The sequence below is a fragment of the Xenopus tropicalis genome, chromosome 7 (genome assembly GCF_000004195.4).
Source record: "Xenopus tropicalis strain Nigerian chromosome 7, UCB_Xtro_10.0, whole genome shotgun sequence".
Classification (NCBI taxonomy): Eukaryota; Metazoa; Chordata; class Amphibia; order Anura; family Pipidae; genus Xenopus; species Xenopus tropicalis.
Genome location: NC_030683.2, coordinates 55,160,556 through 55,181,948, shown reverse-complemented (window position 1 = coordinate 55,181,948; position 21,393 = coordinate 55,160,556). Strand labels below are relative to the sequence as shown.

Here is a 21,393-nt window from a genome sequence, read left to right as displayed (position 1 = left end):
ATAAGGATTTCAACCAATATTTACCTGCCCTCTCTTTAATTGCACCATCCAATCTGTTGGATGTAATTCTGGTCCTCCCTACAGGTGCACCAAATGCACAAGCAGGTTTATGTCACAACACATCCAGCCTGAGTCTCCAGTGTGGTGATCCTTGACCAGGAGCATGTACACTGAAAGTTAGAACCAGGTCAGCTTTCAGTTCATATGGTACTGGTCAGTTAGCAGCTCTGTGAAGCCTCAGACAGGATGCAACACAGCAGCCCACAAACCTTGCTGTGCATCTTTTGATTTGGCATGGAGGATGAACAGAGGCATTTTTCAAGATGATGTGGTTGGGGACGGGGCAGAGAGGCCTGTGCAAGGGGGTCTATGGTAAAAATGAAAGCCTTTTGGAGTTTTCATCCCCCTTTAAACATTTTGGGTGGAAAACTTGCTCACCACTTATATCAAATCTTTGAAGGCAAGAAAAGCCAGTGTTTATTGAGGGGGGGCAAGTATGGTAAAGAGACCCCAGTACTGCCATTTTGCTTACCTTTTCTTGACATCCCTAGTGCTGACGTTGGTTTATGTGCAGTAAAGTAAAATTGGAAAAAAACATGCAAGAGTTGCCTTGAAATAGTGTGGCGCTCTTAGTTTTTTTTTCCAGGCCGGTCCATTTTATTCTGAAAAATAACACCATGGAAGAAAAAAAATTTATTCACTGTTGGGTTTTGGCACACAAAATGTGTTATCCTTTCCTTGCACCAAACTGTTTTTTGTTATTTTATTTTTCTTTGTTTTTATTATAGGAGGATTTCTAATTACAGAAATATGAGCACCTTTACCATTTTGCCTCTGTTTATTTTTAGGTCTCTTGTTGCTCACCTAGCTGCTGCAAATTGCTATGACAAAACAAAGCATCTTGATCTGAAGGAAAACTGGGAATTAGTTCAAAAAGCCAAAGTATACTACATTGCAGTAAGTAACTGATTACCAGGCTTTTTATTTCATCTCAAATGTCATGATAATTTTTGCAAATAAAAATTACCTATTTTTCATTTTTGAAACCATGTGTTGTGGTACTGAGACCTATACCCGTTGATTTTAGGTTTGTCCTTCCCTGACTCAATTTTGCCACCTACAATAGCTCTCAAGTTGTAGATCTCTTGTTAAATAAGATGGTTTTAAGGCTTCTTTTGCACACTGAGTTAAGGCACTCCATATACCTTTTTATAACCTTATAATATCAGTTTATTTCTGCAGGCTCTTATTGGCATTAGTCTTTAGACTGCTCTAATATCTGGCACTTTCCCAGTGCCTGTCACTGTCAGCTAACTTCCAGCACCTAAGACACTGGATTTGGAAGTACTTGAGAGCCTTAACTTGGAGAAACCCAGTCTGAAACACGGTTTTGGACATATTTGGGTAGAATACATTTTTTGTATGAACAACTAATTGAAGGCCATATTGCAGGTAAATTAGAGCAAGAATTTGGGTAAATGCTTATTTAATACCCTTATTGATATACTGTAAAATGAAAGCTAAATTACAGATTGCATTGTTTTATATAGCTGGGAACTTATTATCGACAAAGGGAACCCTTGTAAGGGATCATGGGGGCCTGACCGAATACTACTAGCCTAATGAGTACCTTTCAAGCCTTTCATGCCTGGCACATTGGGTTTTCCAGATAAGGGTTCTTTTTATAAAGTTTAATGAGACATATTGTGTAAAAAAATAAAAATGTACCACAGCCTTTAATCTTTTAAATATAGACGTGACGGAATCTGCTAAATTGTTTCACCCTGATTTATTGAAAATGTCTCCAAAAACTCTTCTAGTCCTACTTCCTGCTGTTTCCTTCCTCAGGCTGTGTAGGAAGCTAGCGGCACTCTGCACTGCAGAATAGGAACCAATCAGCATTTAGGTGGATCTGATAGAAAACTGAAGCCTGTCATTTCTTGTGTGAATAACAGGGCTGTTTGGCTATCCTCCCTCCTTCTGTGCTTCTGACAGGGCCCATTACAACACCCCCATCCCCCATTTTATAGACACAGGGACCATAGCAGATTATAGGGAGGATGAATATTATAAGTGCATATGAACTTTATATAAAATGTCTCCTTTAAACTGCCATATCCTAAAATGCTATACAATAGAAGGGTGTATACATCAAACATACAAATCACCTACAAAAATTGATTAATATAGTCCTCCACCCCCCCCCCCTCCTTTTTCCCTTATGTTTATGACTACGTTATAAATTTGCTTAGCACCCTGGGATAACCCAAAAGGTGCTCCTCTGTATGTCTTGCTACTACCTCTGGATATGGTGCCAAGGCAGCATTATACAGGTGTAAAGAGTTTAAGTGAGACAGCAAATTACCTCTCAAAATGACAAAGAACAAAAAAGTTGCACTTGCAGCCTCACTGTCTTCTTCCTCTCTGATAGCACTATTAATAAACAAGCTGCCTGTGTTTCTGCAGCATCATTAACCTAGGTCAGCATTTATTTCTGGCAGCTCTTAGGGTGGTATCTTTAACAAGGGGTGAACTTTTTTTTTATATAAAATTAAAACTTCTGATATACTGTTGGCGAGCAATAACATACATGTACAAGTAGTAGTGAATTTTAATATATTTACTTAGCCTTTGTGTGGTGGTGATTACAAAAATAGCCAGTTCTGTACCTTTCCAATAAAATTAAAAAGTCCCTAAACCTTTGGTGCATGACCTTCTGGTTTCTGAAAAACCAAGAGATGGTTAAAATTTCATGGCACCCATTTAAGCATCCTAGATGAGGCTACTGAACCCAGGTGGAAGCTGTCCTTTTATGTGAAGATCTAGGGAGACCCCCAAGACCAGGCGTTGACTAGTTTCATTAAAGGAAAACTGTCATGGAAAAGATGTTTTTTTTTGTTTTTTTTAAATGCATCAGTTAATACAGCTTCTCCAGTATAATCCTGCATTGAAATCCAAAACAGTTTTTTTAATATTTCAATTTAAAATTTCACATGTGGCTAGTTATATTTTTGATTTCCCTGGGTGCCACGGCCATGTGACCTGTGCGCTGAAAGCTTCACTCAAACTTTACTGCTGAGCTGCAAGTTGGAGTGATATCACCTCCCTCCCAGCAGCCGATCAGCAGAACAATGGGAAAGGGAGCAAGATAGCAGCTCCCAGTAGATATCAGAATAGCACTCAATAGTAAGAAATCCAAGTCCAGCTTGGGACTCCTCCACTTACATGGGAGTAGGAGAAACAATAGGTTATCTGAAAGCAGTTCTAATGTGTAGCGCTGGCTCTTTCTGAAAGCTCAGGATCAGACACTAAGGTGGCTGCCTACGCACCAATATTACAACTAAAAAAAAAAAACATTTGTTGGTTCACTAATAACATTTTAATGTCAATGTAGAGGTAATGTAGAGTTAATTATTTACTATGTAAAATTTAGAACTAAAAAGTATACCATAAAAATAATGACAGAATCCCTTTACTCAAACTGCCAACAGTAAATGTTAGCAATTGTAACACTTTTAATGTAATTCTACATTTTTAACTAAGTATTATTGGTAAAAGACCATTTTTGTGAGCTTTAGTTTTTTTATTTTTTTGTTTTTATAAAATGTTTGCTTAGTTTGCATAACCTGTAATTACTTTGGAATGTTTGTGTTGAGATGAGCAGTAAAAAGACTAGCAAAAATGAAAATGTGGTAATTGCATTTTTCTTATGAACTTTAAATATGTATCCAAATCTTGTAAGGGGACAGTAAAAACCCCATTTACAACAGGATTAGAGCTTGTAGGGTTTTATGTATCTAAATTAGGCAAACATTTAAATTGACCATTGTAGATAATTTAGATTAAAGTGCACAGATAATGCTCCATTGTATGCATGTATACATATATAAAGCGCTACTTATGTACGCAGCGCTGTACAGTAGAATACATTAATACAAACAGCCTATAGATAAATACAAATTATTACAATAAGCAAAATAAATACAAGATACAGTTGCAATAAGTTAAGAGTCAAAGACACAAGAGGATGGAGGTCCCTGCCCCGTAGAGCTTACAATCTATAATCCATTATAATGAACGCCTCCTAACAGTCAGTCATTAGGTAGAGGATTAATAAAAGGTTTTTGGGAATATTTCAAATTAGGCATGAGGGGAGAAAAGAGCAGTAATTATGTGGAACATAGGTTAGATGAAGTTTTAGGTATAGCATGGGAAAATGGAGGTGGAGATTAACTAAAACTTTTATTTTGAAATCCCCAAAAATGAATCTAAGAATAACTTACCTCGATCTCTGCATGCAAATTTATTCTGTTTTTCTATTACAGACAGCTGAACTGTATCTCTTTTACTGACTTCCTTGTCTAGTGTAAAGCTTCATCCACTTTTGCTTTCTGAGCACTTCTTCTCTCTCTAACTATAAAGACCTTAAAGAGGTGCCTACTGGGCATGATCACTGCCTCTGCTTCCATTAAAATTAATTAGGCATGCACAGTATTCATTTCTTTGAGGTCATTGTAGTTGGAGAGGTAAGGAGTGCTTAGAGAAGGGGTGGGGCTTCACACTAGACAAGGAAACCGCTAAAAAAAAATTTATAAATCCACAGCACACAGTTTAAGGGGTATTTCAAACATGCAAATTCATTTAATGTAACAATGTATTTATCTAAAGGATTGTAACTGTATTGTAAGATAATGTTATGTAGTTTCTTTTTTAAATTAAAAGTTCAGGATATAAAGCTGTGTGAACAATGAACTACTTAATAGGCACATCTAATTAGTTCATGGAATATGTATATGTTTGTAACAGAAGCCATTTGATATAGTAATTTTATGGGCGGGGTTATGGGTATATATTTCCTTTGTGTAAGAAATGGAGAGAAGCCCCGCCCCCATCTCTGAGGAAGTGTATTGTCATGAAATGTGTGAGACCTCAAGCTGTGTGTTTTTAGATGTGCAAATAAAGGTTGACCGATTTTAATATTAACTGTTAAGGCTTTTTATGCTGACCTGGAGTGCACTGCCAGTGTGCAAAGTTTTGTAAGAAAACCACTAAAAGAGATACAGTTCAGCTCCTTGTAATAGGGAAACTAAATCTGGATTAAAAAAAAAAAAAGTTTACTTGTTCTTTAAATGTATGTTTACAAATGCAAAAAGCCTGATTGGTAAAATAGAAGAGCTGAAAGGTACTGGCAGGAGAAAAATGATGTATGACTTTAGGGTCCTATGGTTTTTTATTTTAGGGGTTAAAGTAATTTTAAAGGTAGAGAAAAAAAGGTTTACTTCATACTACTTAACAAAACAAAATAGTCGTATATCGTTGATTAAAAGACCTGGACATATTAGTTTGACCAGACGTTCTATTTGACTAGACATTTATAAAAAAATTTCAAAGTCCTATTTTTTATTCCAGCATCTGAATCAGCTGCCTTCAGTAATATTCTATCTGTTGTTTAATGGTAAATAATTTGATAATTCTATACACTTTTATAATATACATACACCAGAGGTTTTAACAACTTTCTCCTCCATTTTCTTTGATCTTTGGAATTTAAATGCATAGGAAAAATCTGCATTATTTTAAATACTTGAGACACAAAACCTTATAATAAAGCCTCTACTCTAAATAGTATTTATAACAAAGTAAATGTAAACGAATGACAAATTGAAGCCCCAAACAAATCAAAACCCGTACCAAATAAATATAAAGGTCTGGGTGTGAACACCCCAGACCTAGCGCAGTTGTGAAAAAACTCTAGGGGGCCCCAATGGAAATTTGTAATTAATGCAGAATCAGAAAAAGCTCACCAGAGTCCACAGTTGGTCCGGGTGCTCAGGGCCCCGAACCCGTAGCTGAAGGGAGAAGTTATATCATATACAGTTGAGCTCCAAACATCTCCGGACACGACATGCTGCTAAAACCAGGTCTTTATTGTTCCATCTAAAAACTAGACGCCTGACATGTTTCGTGCGCGAACGCACTTACTCATAGGCAAATGCCTATGAGTAAGTGCGTTCGCGCACGAAACATGTCAGGCGTCTAGTTTTTAGATGGAACAATAAAGACCTGGTTTTAGCAGCATGTCGTGTCCGGAGATGTTTGGAGCTCAACTGTATATGAGACACAAAACCTTGATTTCTACATCGATCTTTGTCTTTTTTTTTTTTTTTTGTGTAAAATGCATGTTTCTGACATGGTGTTATATATTTTTGTGTCACTGCCCTGCTCTGCTCGTGATCCTTTGAATATGAAGGGAGATTTTTTATTTTATTCTATTTTCCAGGGTTTTTTCCTTACAGTCTCTCCTGAATCGATCCTTAAAGTGGCCACTCAGTCTTCTGAACAGAACAAGGTCTTTTGTATGAATTTATCTGCCCCATTCATCAGCCAGTTCTACAAAGACCCACTAATGAAAGTCATGCCTTATGTGGATATTCTTTTTGGGAACGAAACGGTGAGAAACATCTTAAATTGTAATCAGGGTTTCTAACCATCTCCATCACAGCAGTAGCTCTTGTTTGCTTTGGTGGGGTCCACCACCTGCCAGCAACAACTCACTCCAGCCTTAGATTTAGCAACTAAAACAGCCCTAGAGCTGTCGTAAAACAACTATTTGCTCCAACCATGGCCACGTATGGTTCTTGTTCTGATATTGCTTTTTGTAATGATGCAGTAGCATATATCAGACAATGACAGTCCAACTGTCCTCTATTAACTACCTATGGCAAAAAATATACGCGTTTCAGTTTCTCTAACAGCTGTGGGGTATGCTTTTTCATAATTATCCAATATCGCTGACAATTGCCATTCAGCTACCTCTGAATCTCTTCCTTCAAGCAAGGTTGTAACCAGCTGTGATGTATTCTGCTGGATAATAAGGGGAACGCATGGTCCTCAATGTGAGCAGGTTATCATTTATGTAGTCATGATTAAATCACAGTTTGCTTATCTATGGTTGAATGAGTTGTTGCTGGCAGCAGAGGGGACACACCACATAATATATACTATATAAAAGTCCTATTGCTTATATGGTGGTTGTTGTACACAGTAAAATATATGCAAATAGAAGTGCTAATAGCTGATATTTGGGATAAAGTAAAACGTACCTGTTTTGTTTGCAAATCAGTAAGTTATATGTATTCACTTATTTATTGTACAGTACAGCGGAATATGTTGGAGCTTTGTATATACAAGATACAGATAAAAAAAAAAACCTCAGTGTTGCCCAATCTTGCATTTCTTGTATGCAATAATCCATCTAGTCTGGGTACTGATTCAGATCCTCCTCTGAGTGCAGTTAGGGGTTGTACCAGCTTGGGGATTTTTTCCTTCCTCTGGATTAACTAGCCGTTAGACTCAATGGAAATGTGTCTTTTTTAACCTAAAATACTCTGTTGTAAAGTATAACCAAATCAAGTTTTAAATTTCTGAAATATGTCCTTTTGTTTGTTGCTATATCATTTGCACTTAAACCTACACATGACCTGAACTTGCTATGACCTAATTCATTTTTTGGGAATTGGTGGTGTGTGTGGCCAAATGCCCAAGCTGCAACGTTCCTAAAAACACTCCTGCCACTAGGGTTGCCACATGGCTGGTATTTTACCAGCATGGCTACTAAAAATGATGCTTAATGAAATAGTTAAAAATATAGGAAGACCAATATATTTTTCTAGAAAAGGTTGGCAACCCTACCTGCTACACATCCCTTCTTATAGCCCATTATATCCAGAGGGAACTGGCTTGCACATACACAATCCAATCCTTTTCTTTGTTTTACTTTCCCATTTAAACAAAGGAGCCTCAGAGGAACCAGGAAAGCCTAGCATGCTAAATCCCCTTCCCTGTGTGATGTTCCATGGCCCCTATCAATTGAGCCTGAGATATATGTAAACACACATATATACACCAGCACACCAGTCATTTGCTAGCAATTATAAGATAGCAATTTGTGTTTACCATGCTGAAGACATTAAAGCGTGCAACAAGTGAGAGATAACTATATATAACTACAAATTAAGAAGCTGCCCTAACAAAACTCCAGAGAAAAACCTGTATAGTTATGCTAAAAAAATAAATTACAAATAAAATTTTATGTAAAGGTGCTGTTTTTTCCTCCTACAGGAAGCTGCTACATTTGCTCGGGAGCAAGGGTTCGAGGTAAGTAGAACATTTGCCAGTCTACGTAAATTGCACATTTTGGTGGCGTCTGCTAACTGCTTGGTTGAAAAATCCAAGGCAGCCAGGAAGTGTTTAATAATGATATCCATGTTAAAGTGGTTCTTGACAATATACCTTATAGAGGCTGATGGCAGGGAAAGATTTAGAAATGTAAAGTGTGATGTAAGTATGAAAGCAATTACTGTTTGGGTTCAGCTAGAAATATGATTTAAAGGGGCAGTGCACTTTCACAGAATTTCTTTTAAAAACTGTTACACCACAGATTTACTTTTTTCAATTATATATTTTTATTTTGTTTTAATCTTTTCTAATCTTTTTGAGCCCTTTCTCAAGTGTATACAAAAAAGGAATGTGATACCAAAATAAATCCAAAGACCCGCCCCAATGTTGCTAATTGGTGTGAATCCACAATCCTGAGTGGAGAAGTACCTAATTCAAAGTGTCCATCAAACATTATATGTCCTTTGATATAGGTTCTGATTAGTCCAAATGCATAGTTTCCAGTTTCAAAATATATCGAATTATGCCAAGCTGTGCAGAAAATTGACATGTATATATTGTACAGAAACAAGAAAAAAAACATTAGAATAGAATTATTTTGCCTGCAATAAAAACTATAGAGACACAGACGTAAAGTGTACACCATAAACAGTTTTACCTGGGTGCCTGGACTGAAAAACAACTTAAGCAATGCAGAAGAATGCAAGGGTATCTCTACCTCTGCATTCTGCTTGATGAGGCTTTCTCTGTGTGGCATCTTTTTCTTCTCTTTATGATTTTAGCCTGTAATTCCTGTTGTTCCTTTTTCCAACTGTGCACATTTTGTCTTGCTGCACTGCTTGCATGTCTGAATAAACAGCTGCCACAAGTGACATGCTTTGCTATGTAAACTTCCTGTGGTTGCTAGGCAACCATTTTTTGGTGCCAGGAAGTTGCGGGGTTTTAAATTCTGTCACAGTACTGTGGATCTGGTTGCACTGTTTAACTCCCGACATATGAATATGGCTTCATCAAAGCAATGTATTTATGTAAGCATGTAAAGGTCAAATGTCAAGTTGGCTTTAGATAAATACAATTGATTCTTACAAATTTCCCTTTGCTGCTGGTTTTTTTGAATAGTATATATAACGCTTGGTATCATTTGGAAGGGTTGAACTTGACACGAGTAGTTTGTGGCCAATTATGGGCTGCTTTTTGGGCACCTCTGATTTAGACAATTACAAAGGGCTTTTAGATAGGGAACTGCTATTGCCATTGTATTTAAAGTATTTCTAAAAACTTTTATTATCTGTCATGTGGAATGTTTTATAGCAATAGATGGTTCTTTTGAAGGCATGAGTACCATCCAACACTTGCCTCGTAAGATAGTTTCTGCGAAAATTACAAAATGCCACCAACATGCATGCAGAATTAGAGTGCATGCCACATTGATTTCCGTTGCATATCACCAAATATCTAATTGCTTGCAGACTGAAGATATTAAAGAAATAGCCAAGAAGGCACAGGCTTTACAAAAGGTGAACTCAAAAAGACCAAGAATTGTTATTTTTACCCAAGGGCAGGATGATACCATTGTGGCTACAGGTATGTTTTTGTTATCCTATTTTGTGTGAGATTTATACCCTAGTATAATAAAAATACCAAATGTACAGACTACAAAGCCATATGAATAGCAGTAATTAGAAAAGAAACAGTTTGAGTTAGAATGCCCGATTATGTAGCTGGATAAATTGGCTTTTTAAGAGGGGTAGTCTAGATGTCAGTATATCAATGAATAAAATGTCTAAAATGTTTTAGATTTAAAAAATATTTGTAAAACTTGTGCTGAAAATATAAACATCTAGTTGTTTACAAACAACATTTACTTTTAGATAAGTAGTAGTTACATTAGAAGGAAAAGCAAAGAAGTAAACACATTTTATATATATATATATTATATATATATATATATATATAATATATAATATATATATATATATATATATATATATATATATATATATATATATATATATATATATATATATATATATATATATATATAATATATATAAATTTTTATTTGGGTTAAGGTACATAATGAATTCTTTTGTGTGTTTTTTGTGGATCTGTAGCAGGAGTAAGCCTGCTGCTGCTCTGTGGTGGTGGAGAGTATGAGCACACTAACCTGTTTTTTGTGTGCTTTTTTTCAGCCACCTAACATAATATTTTGTATTCCATTTCTTTTTATAACAAAACTATTGGTGCTGTATTCTAAATACCAAGCATTCTACCACTGTTTAAGGTGCACAGATTTATTGGAACTGTAGATAACTCAGCAGAAAAACAAACATAGTAGCTCTCACAAATGTTGTTGTAAAAAAAAAAAAAAACATGCATTGAAGTAGCCTACTGTGCAAAATAATGCATTTCTTTATATTAAAAAAGACTTAAAGGACAATGAAAGGTTAATATAAATTAAAAGTAAGTCTAAAGGCATTCTTTTTAAGTACTTACTGCATATCTAAATTCCCAGATCCCTGCTAGCTTCTCTGAGATATGGTGCTGGCAGCCTACAGCAGTGTGAAGACCACAGTGACATCACTGAAATCTCTCTTCCCTTCCTGTAGGCTGCCAGCGGCAGCCTTCCTATTCTCTGAGCATGTGTGTAACTTGATCTTGTCTCCTGTTCTGAGCTACACATGCCCACCAGCCAATCAGAAGTGGATCTGCCAGGGGAGGAGGGGGGGAATGAAACACATGTGCAGTATGAAGCAAGGAGGGAAAGGAAGGGAGAATACCTTTTTAGAGATGGCTGCCTGTTCTAGAAAATGTGAAGTAAGTGTGACTGAGTAAATATTTGATTAGGTGAGCCAAAAGTGTGGGGTTTTTACTAAACAATAGGAGGACTATTGGGCAGTATGATTTTTAAATTTTGATTTGCATTCTCCTTTAATGACTAATGTGTGTGTCCATACATTTAATGCCTACAATGCATGAGCTTATGCGGACCTTTGCTCAAACATGCATATGGCAACAACTCTGCAAGCTGCACCTTGTGCAGACAATAATCCTCACACATTCTTCTTCTTAACAACATTCAAATGTCATAGCTGCTTTTCTGAAATTTGTTTTATAAAATACTAGTTATGACTGTAGGTTGGATGCGTATAAGCTGGTAATTGCTGAGAATTGCTTGGTATAAATGCATACAACTGTTAAAATTGAACTTTTTACTTGATGCTTTAGTTTGATGAAAAATAGCAAAATGCTCAAAATATTGAAATATCACACCGCATGTACCCTTAGCCCTGGAATGGCAGGAGAGTGAGGGCTGCAACAGTGAAGCATGTAGTGTATGAAAATATGTTTGTGACTGTACACAACCACACTGTCATCCTTTCTACCTATTATCACTCTGGTCCCAAGGAATGCTCTCTGGCTGTTTGGCCTGGGGGTATGTGCATTCCCATGTTCTCCCTTCAGGGTGGATTTCCTTTCAATTGCTTCAGCGCATTTGTCTTTGTAGGGGGGTGCACAGTGCTAATACTTCTAGCTGCCAATCTTTACCTGCCCATAGCAGTTCCGGGGCCCCAACAGGATGTTGAAGACCAGTGTTAGCATCCGTTTTCCAATAACCATATCTGTAATTAAGTCTGTAAGTCTTTTGTTGCTATAACTGCAGACTGTTTTGGACTGCAAAAGGTCATTGGTAGGGGCTCTACCTGCTTGCTAAATTAACTACTACTGACTAGTAGATTAGACTAATATTGGTTTCCATCACAAAAGGGATCCAAATCCAAATCTAAACCTTTGTTTGCATGTTCAAGTTCAGAACTTCTTAATTTTTTTTAAAATCAGATCATATTTGCTGGATTCAATTTGTAGCTAAAGGAATCATTTTTTTAAAATATATATATAATATTTCTCTCTCTCTCTCTCTCCATTATATATATATATATATATATATATATATATATATATATATATATATATATATATATATATATATATATATATATATATATATATATATATATATATATATATATATATACTGATGCAGACATATATTTATAATTTAAAAAAAATGCATTTTAAAGGATCTAAAGCTTACAGTTGTTTATTTTTATTTCCCCCTACAGATAATGACGTTGTTGCTTTCCCAGTAATAGAAATAGACCAGAGCAAAATAGTTGATACCAATGGAGCAGGAGATGCTTTTGTGGGAGGTTAGTGATCCATTTACATTGAATTCTTATATATTATATATATATTATATATATATATATATATATATATGTGTGTAAATATAATTTTTATTTTGGATTCTCGCGCATGGACACAACTCCTCTATGGAGACACGGAGAAACAGCGCATGTGTGCAACCCCTCTAGGGAGGTTTCCAAGATTCGGAGAAATAGAGCAGCGAGAAGTGACAGCTTTGTTTGAGCTGGCTGTTTCCGACAGCGACTTAGGCCAGTGCCACACAAGGCACATTTTCTGATGTTGTACATGCAGTTTCACACCAAACTCCATTCAGCCCAGTGTGGTACCAGCCGAACAAAAAGGGACTGAGGATTTCTGTTTTGGAGTAGACTTTCTGCCCCAGGAGACTTTAATTGCATGAGTTGTGTGAGCAGTGGTACAGTTCTACATCAGAGAAAGCAATCTCCGCTATGAATTCTTGTAGAATAGAATGTAGATTGTAGAATTCTTGCAGTGATAGTTGGCTGGATAATGTTCTGTTGTTCAAAAATGTATGGCTAAGATTGCTTTCTCTGATGTAGGTTCGCTCACAACTATGGGAACAAAAACGCAGATAAGTCTCTTGTCTCCCTTTTGACTCACTATATAGTTACACTTTCCATCAGAAAGTTATGCCTCCCCCTTTTTTTTTTTTCAGTAGAAGTGGTAAAAGTATCAAAGAAGATGCTGGCTGCTCCTGGCTTCCACCCCACTTCTTTAGGGAATCAGTGTGTCAGCATGTACAGTGTTGGTGAGCTTGCCCCAGCAACCACTATAAATGTGTTACTAGTGCAATATTGACACAAAGGCATAAAAAATAAAATAAAATTGAACTTTCACCGACACAACTGTGATGGGATTTTTAAAAATGTGTAAAAACGGTGCAATTTTCTTTTCTTTTTTGTAAATTATTTAGCCTAACTTTTTTTCCTGGCTGCAACCAACACACTGATACCGCAAATCAAATTAGAGTAGCTTCTGTGTGGTAGAATTTGAAATGTCCTGCTTAAGAGCCAGCTGTAGCAAAATCCTTGTGTGTAGTTGGCTTACTTTAAGTTTAAATTTATCTTGTAAAAATTGGGGTTTCATTATAAATAATTAGAAATGACCTGTTAAAGTTCAGTACATTTCATGGAGCATAAATGAAAGTCAAATTGTGCTAATCTGACCCTTATCCAATATATATGTGTTGTAAAATACATTTTTTTAAAAGTTTTTATTTTAAATTATAGGTTTTCTCTCTCAACTGGTATCTGATCAACCTCTAGAAGAATGTGTTCGAGCTGGTCATTACTCTGCCAATGTGGTAATCAGACGAGCGGGGTGCACTTTCCCAGAGAAACCTGATTTCAAATAATGTGCTGGTAGAAACTTTGCAAATACAGTAAAACTGGCAGGTCCCACATTTTCACATCTTCTTTGCTCTACCACTATGCTCAAAAATATTAAAGGAACAGTTATCTGTGCTCCTGTCATCAACAAAAAAAGGATATACCTTCCCTTTGTATCTCTCACTACCTCTTCTATGACAATGGTTTTTCAGTATAAAGGCCATTATTTGATTTTTTTTTTTTTATTATTTCTTTAAGAAAAGGGAATGCGGTACTTAAAGGCTAATGTCCCATGAAGCGGTTTCTCCACCTGTGGCAAAACTTTTCATTTGGCCCCATACTGCCACATAAAATCTCAGGTTGAAATCTGACCTCTGTACACAGTGACGGGCAGATTGCATTGTTGTCGCTGGAGTCTCACATGGGGCTGAATGAGTGGTCCTGTTCTGGAGGAGAAACTAACATCTAGATAATTGATTTATGTTTGACCCTACCAGATTTAAAATTTCTCATTGGAACCTTTACTGCCAAGTAAACCGTTAATTACAGACATGTTAAATTGTTTAAAATCGTGTAAAATTTTTGTTCCCAGAAAATTGTAATACCAAAGCAGCATAGACAATGAATTTACACATTTCTTCCTCACTTTCTAGATTTTGAAGGAAACCATACAACTACATATGTGTTAAAGAGTTTTTCACCTTTCAGTCATTTTTAGTATGTTATGGAATGGCCTATTACCAATTTTTTAATTGGTCTTCATTTTTTATTTTCAGTAGTTTTTGAATTAATTGTCATCTTCTACTTCTTTCCAGCTGTCAGATGGGGGTCGCTGACCCCTGCAACCAAAGATCTATTGCTTTGTGAAGCTACGGTTTTTTGTTGCTACCTTTTATTACTTATCTTTTTACTCAGACCCTCTCCTGTTCATATTTCAATATCTCATTTAAATCACTGCCTGGTTGCTAGGGTACACAGGACCCTAGCAGCCCCATGGTTGCTGAAATTTCAAACTGGAGAGCTGCTGAACAAAAAGCAATATAATTTAAAAACCACAAAAAATAAAAACATGAAAACCAGTTGCAGCTAGTCTTAGAATGTGAATGTCTGTATCATACTAATAGTTAATTTAAAAGTGAACCATCCCTTTAACATAATATATATATTCATATATTCTCCAGAGAATGTTCAGCTAATGTATTCATATAAGATGAGGTCAAAATACAAAATGAGGATATAATAGATAATTCTTGGCTTAATACTGACCAAAACCAGAAATAAGAATGCACAGTTCATTTGTTAAAACAATAGTTCCTTACACAGAGACTAGGACAATCATTTCTGTATATGTCAGGCTTATGTTTTAACTATTTAAACAGACAAACATATTCATTATTTTTAAGTTTAGCAAGGATGTCGAGCTACTGCGGATGCACCCCGGCAGTTATCAGTATTGGCTATAACTTGTATATGGGTTTACATGTATTTGAGTACTTTTTTTTTTTTTTCTAGACTATAAGCAGTATAAATATCTAGTGGTATGTTAAACAAATCTTTTTACAGTTGTAGCATATTGGTGGTTTTACCTTATCAAACACAGGTAGTATAAGCTTCAGTTATTTAAAGTTTGTTTTAGATACATACTTCAGCTATAGATGCATACTACTGCTGAACATATAAATAAACTCATGGTCAGTGCTTTTGGCATATATTCTATAATGCTCAAATGTACATATATTTATATTATGAGGTAAACTAGTATTGTGCCTATTTATACTTTTGAGCTCTGTATCATCTTTTGGTTACCCAACATAAGGCCCATGGTCACAGTACAGGGATCAACAGAAAAATATTTCCTTGAAACTTGGGTGTTATGCTTTCATATGTGTCAAATCTCTTGCACAATGCACAGTAGCTTATGGATAAGTGGCAAATTGCAAAAACTGTTCCAAAAACAAGGTCTAGGTTTATTAAGATTTGTGTAAATGTGTCCTGTGCAGGCAAACTAGCCTTGTGATGCATTTTCAGTGCTTTTCAGTGTATTACTTCCCTTTCATAGCAAAACACACAAATGCAGAGTTTAATTATAATTGGGAGGATGTTCTGTCTTGTTTTAATTATTTTTCAACAAAGCAATTTTACTGTAATAATTACATGTGATTTGATACTGACCAATAAATGAAATTAACCCATTTTATTTCTGTTATTGGCTTTTTTTTTTCTTGCATTCTTATGTAAGGGACACTTATCTGCACTTATTTGCCTGTGTGAGACCGTAGTTAGATATTTACTTTACCATTTTACCATTATAGAATATAGTGCATCCCTCCATTTACACATGAAACATATTAAATCACAGAACCATGAAGTTCTGTGATTTTATTACAATTAGATACAATAGCATCCTATAGTCATATGGACACGTTGTGTAAATGTGTCCTGTGCATGCAAACTATCCCTGTGATGCATTGCTTTTCAGTATATTACTTTCTTCCCTTTCATAGCGAAACACACAAATGCAGAGTTTAATTATAATTGAGAGGATGTTCAGTCTTGTTTATATTATTGTTGGGGCCGACATTCACTCATGCTTCACAGGTCACAGGCAAGTTCAAGCCTAACTCTGCCATCTGCCCACGACTTTACTATGCTTCACCGTCTTAATCCAGTACTCTGTATTTATAGACTTGCACCTTCTTCGCCCCTTCAATAAAGTCTGAATTGGGCATGGGTCTATAAATTGATTGCTCTCCAGGTCGGGGTGTGAGTGAGCTGGTTAGTGTTACGGTCAGACTGAGTTTGTCAACCCACACATTACTGCAGGCTAAGCCTTCCCAAACCTGGCTGGCACCCAAAAACGTCCTTACTAACTGTTGCTGGTACTTTAATTGGCAGTGGTGAAAAGTTCTTTTCATTCCTGCAAGCTCTGGTACTGTTGTAAACAGCTGCACCCTGGGCATTTCTGCTTCTGTCTGCTCCAATCCGAGTGCAGCTCTCTGAAGTAGTCAGGGCACAAACTGAAGGCATTTCAGAAATGAAGACTGAAATGAAGGATCTTTATTAATTTGCCTGCACTCCTTGCATCAGGTTTTATCTGGAACTAAACTGTTTTTATTTCACCTTGCATGTAACTGTAATGGCAGAGAAAACCCCTTTCAAGGCTTCTTCAGCTTGCCTCTGAGGGAGAAAAGGATTCCTTCCGTACTCAAGAGGGTATCATGATAAATCCTGTTTACCTCAGGCGACAGTTCTCCTCCAAATGCTTGCCCAATGGCAATGTAAATTGCCAATCTCGCGTTTTTTGGCGGATATCGGCTACATATGCCTGCTCCTGAGCGTATTTCATTAATTCGGGTGCAGGCACAAGGTAGGCTAAATTTACAGCAGGGCATATTTTCTGGAAGCGTTTTTCGGCTTGCCAAGTATACGCCCATGTGGCATTAGCCTTAAGGGTATAAATGGCTTTTACAGGAATGCTCAGGACCTGAAAATTTTCAGATAGAAGAAGAATCTTTCCCTTATTTGGGTCACCAAACCTTGCATACTAAAAAAATAATTTAAGCATTAAATAAAACCAATAGGATTGTTTTGCCACCAGTAAGGATTAATTATATCTTAGTTGGGATCAAGTACAAGGTATTGTTTTATTATTACAGAGAAAAGGGAAATCATTTTTAAAAACATTAATTATTTTATTAAAATGGTCTCTCAGGAAGATGACCACCTTGTAATTTGGAGCTTTCTGGATAACTAATCCCATACCTGTATATTTTTAAATGCCAAATGCACATGTTTACATTTATCAATATTGAATCTCATCTGCCACTTAACCACCAAGAGTATCCCCCCTGCAAGGATTCCACATTTTGGATAGACTTAATTAGCCTGCATAGTATTGTGTCATCAGTAAATACATTACTTACAATGCCCTCCCCACCTCATTAATAAACATGTTGAATAAAAGTGGTCTCAATACAGAATCCTGCGCACCCCAATGAGAACCCTAATCCAAGCAGAGAATATATCATTGACAACCTCCATCAAGTACATAATCCTTTAGCCATATTTATTATTATTGAATTGATTGGTGTGTGTAAGGCACAAATACAAACAGAACAACTGTCTAGTTGAGTGTGTATTAACCCAAAACAGCAGGACAAAAGAGAGGGCATCGCCATAATAAAAATGAATTATTGAGTTAATTAACTTAACACAGTGGCTCAGTAAGTAGCACTTCTGCCTTACAGAGCAGGGATCTTGGGTTTAATCCCAGCCAGGGCACTATATGTGAGGAGTTTGGTTTGTATATTCTCCACGTGCCTGTGTGGGGTTCGTCCAGGTACCCCAATTTTCTCCCGCGCTCCAAAAACATACTGGCAGGTTAATTAGCTTCTGACTAAATTGGCCATAGTTACATAGGGTTGAAAAAAGACCATTGTCCATCAAGTTCAACCCATCCGAGTAAACCCAGCACACAACCTATACTAACCAATCTATACACTCACATACATAAACTATATATACAACCAGTAATACTAACTGTAGATATTAGTATCACAATAGCCTTGGATATTCTGCTTGTTCAAAAACTCATCCAGGCCCCTCTTAAAGGCATTAACAGAGTCTGCCATTACCACATCACTAGGAAGGGCATTCCACAACCTCACTGCCCTCACCGTGAAAAACCACCTACGCTGCTTCAAATGGAAGCTCTGTTCCTCTAATCTATAGGGGTGACCTCTGGTGCGCTGATTGTTTTTATGGGAAAAAAGAACATCCCCCAACTGCCTATAATCCCCTCTAATGTACTTGTACAGAGTAATCATGTCCCCTCGCAAGCGCCTCTTTTCCAGAGAAAACAACCCCAACCTCGACAGTCTAACCACATAGCTTAAATCTTCCATCCCCTTTACCAGTTTAGTTGCACGTCTCTGCACTCTCTCCAGCTCATTAATATCCTTCTTAAGGACTGGAGCCCAAAACTGCACCGCATACTCAAGGTGAGGCCTTACCAGGGACCTATAAAGAGGCAAAAATATGTTCTCATCCCTTGAGTCAATGCCCTTTTTTATACAAGACAGCACTTTATTTGCTTTAGTAGCCACAGAATGACACTGCCTGGAATTAGACAACTTGTGATCTACAAAAACCCCTAGATCCTTCTCCATTAAGGATGCCCCCAACACACTACCATTCAGTAGATAGTTCGCGTTTATATTATTTCTACCAAAGTGCATAACTTTGCACTTGTCAACATTGAACCTCATTTTCCAGTTTGCTGCCCAGTTTTCCAATTTTGTCAAATCGCTCTGCAAAGCGGCAGCATCCTGCATGGAACTTATAGTTTTGCACAATTTAGTGTCATCAGCAAAAATAGAAACAGTACTCTCTATGCCCACCTCCAGGTCATTAATAAACAAGTTAAAAAGCAAAGGACCAACGACTGACCCCTGCGGTACTCCACTAACCACACTGGTCCAATTAGAAAATGTTCCATTTACAACCACTCTTTGTACTCTATCCTTCAGCCAGTTCTCTATCCAATTACAAATATTATGTTCTAGGCCAATATTCCTCAATTTGATCATTTGATCATTAACCTTCTGTGAGGTACAGTATCAAACGCTTTAGCAAAATCTAAGTAGATGACATCAACTGCCATTCCAGCATCAAGGTTCCTACTCACCTCCTCATAAAAGGCAACTAAATTAGTCTGGCAAGATCTGTTACACATAAAACCAGGCTGGCACAAACTAATAGTATTGTGAACTGCAATGTATTCAACTATCCTATCCCTTATTACCCCTTCCAGAAGCTTTCCTACTACTGATGTCATAGTATGTGTGAATGCATAGGGGCTTTAGATTGTAAGCTCCTGATGAATAACTCTAAAGGAGAAGGAAAGGTAAAAACTAAGTAAAGCTTTATCAGAAAGGTCTATGTAAATACAGCCATAAGCCCCAACAGAAAAGCTGCACATCTCTCTCCTGTTCCCCCCTCCCTCAAGAATGCTGAAAACTCCCTCCCCCTCCCTTAAGAATGTGTTATCCCAGCTATAACTGCTAGAGCTATGCTGCAGGAAGCTTTGAAGACCAAGCTAAAATGGCAGCTGCTGTCCTAAACAAACCTAGAAAGCTTCTAGGGCTCTTTACTCTGGGATGGTAATGCTTTCTGCAGAATAAATAGTGTTCTATATGGCACTAATGTAGCAAATCAATTGGCAGTAAAATGCCAAAATGGCTTTACTTCGCCTTTAAGCACTGCAGAAATGTGTTGGCGCTATATAAATTCCCAGAGGACTTCTGGTATGATGCCCTAGTAAGAAGATGCAAATTGATCCACTCTGCTGTTCTCCCTCTAAGCATCTGACCTCACAATGCAAACTCTGCTAAAGTAGGTTTGCGAATGGCAAAAGACTCCCCTAAAAGACATAAAAAAGCAGACTGTCACCCAGTGTCCTGAAAAAGTAATACAAGACCTTCAAATATTGTGACCGGAGCTTCTAATACAAATATAGTACAGTTCACTGCTCAAAACACTGCACAGAATATCAATTATAAACAAATAGCCTCTGAAGTAGCTGGCTTGATTATCCCTATAAAACAAGTATCACTAGAGAAGGTTTCATTTAAATTACAGACTAACAGTAAAGGGGATCTAAAGTCAAATTATACATGCTGTATTTATAGATGTCCGACATAGGAAAGGACTCTGATACATGTTTTGTTAAAAAAAATGTTATGGCAAAGCAGTTAAAATAGCTTTTAAACACACCTAAACAGAGCTCGGTTCTCCTCATTGTCATAAGCCAAATGATAAGTGGGAATATTTTTTTCTCTCTGCAGAAATGCTCATTTACTGCATTTGACTTGACATCACCTAAACTACAGTAACATAGTAAGTTAGGTTGAAAAAAAGACGTACGTCCATCACGTTCAACCATAATGCCTATATATAACCTGCCTAACTTCTAGTTCATCCAGAGGAAGGCAAAAAACCCCATCTGAAGCCTCTCTAATTTGCCGCAGAGGGGAAAAAATTCCCTCCTGACTCCGAGATGGCAAACGGACCAGTCCCTGGATCAACTTGTACTAAGAGCTATCTCCCATAACCCTGTATTCCCTTAGTTGCTAAAAAGCCATCCAGCCCCTTCTTAAAGCTATATAATGTATCAGCCAGCACAACTGATTCGGGGAGGGAATTCCACAACTTCACAGCTCTCACAGTAAAAAATCCTTTCCGAATATTTAAATGGAGCCTCCCTTCTTCTAAACAGAGTGGGTGCCCTCGTGTCCGTTGGAAGGACCTACTGGTAAATAAAGCATTAGGAAGGTTATTATATGATCCCCTTATATATTTATACATGGTTATCATGTCACCTCTTAAGCACCTCTTCTCCAGTGTAAACAGACCCAACTTGGCTAGTCTTTCTTCATAACTGAGACTTTCCATACCCTTTACCAGCTTAGTTTCCCTTCTCTGGACCCTCTCTAACTCAATAATGTCCCGTTTAAGCACTGGAGACCAAAACTGAACAGCATTCCGTAAAAGGGAAGAATAACACCCTTCTCCCGTGAATCTATACCCCTTTTTATACAGCTCAGAACCTTGTTTGCCCTTGCAGCTGCTGCCTGGCATTGCTTGCTACAGCCAAGTT

The 21,393-nt window shown here is 37.1% G+C and overlaps 1 protein-coding gene across 2 annotated transcripts in view; it reads left to right on the top strand.

The window, feature by feature from the left end:
- adk (adenosine kinase) overlaps positions 1-15,933 on the top strand; it is a 97,021-nt gene extending 81,088 nt beyond the window's left edge. Inside the window, exons 6-11 of one of the 2 annotated variants that reach the window (XM_018095394.2) lie at positions 849-957; positions 6,281-6,451; positions 8,122-8,157; positions 9,648-9,762; positions 12,303-12,389; positions 13,638-15,933. In XM_018095394.2, the coding sequence (XP_017950883.1) occupies positions 849-957; positions 6,281-6,451; positions 8,122-8,157; positions 9,648-9,762; positions 12,303-12,389; positions 13,638-13,762 (643 nt within the window). In that variant the 3' untranslated portion in view covers positions 13,763-15,933. 2 annotated transcript variants of the gene reach the window in all.
- The last annotated feature ends 5,460 nt before the right edge of the window (positions 15,934-21,393 follow it).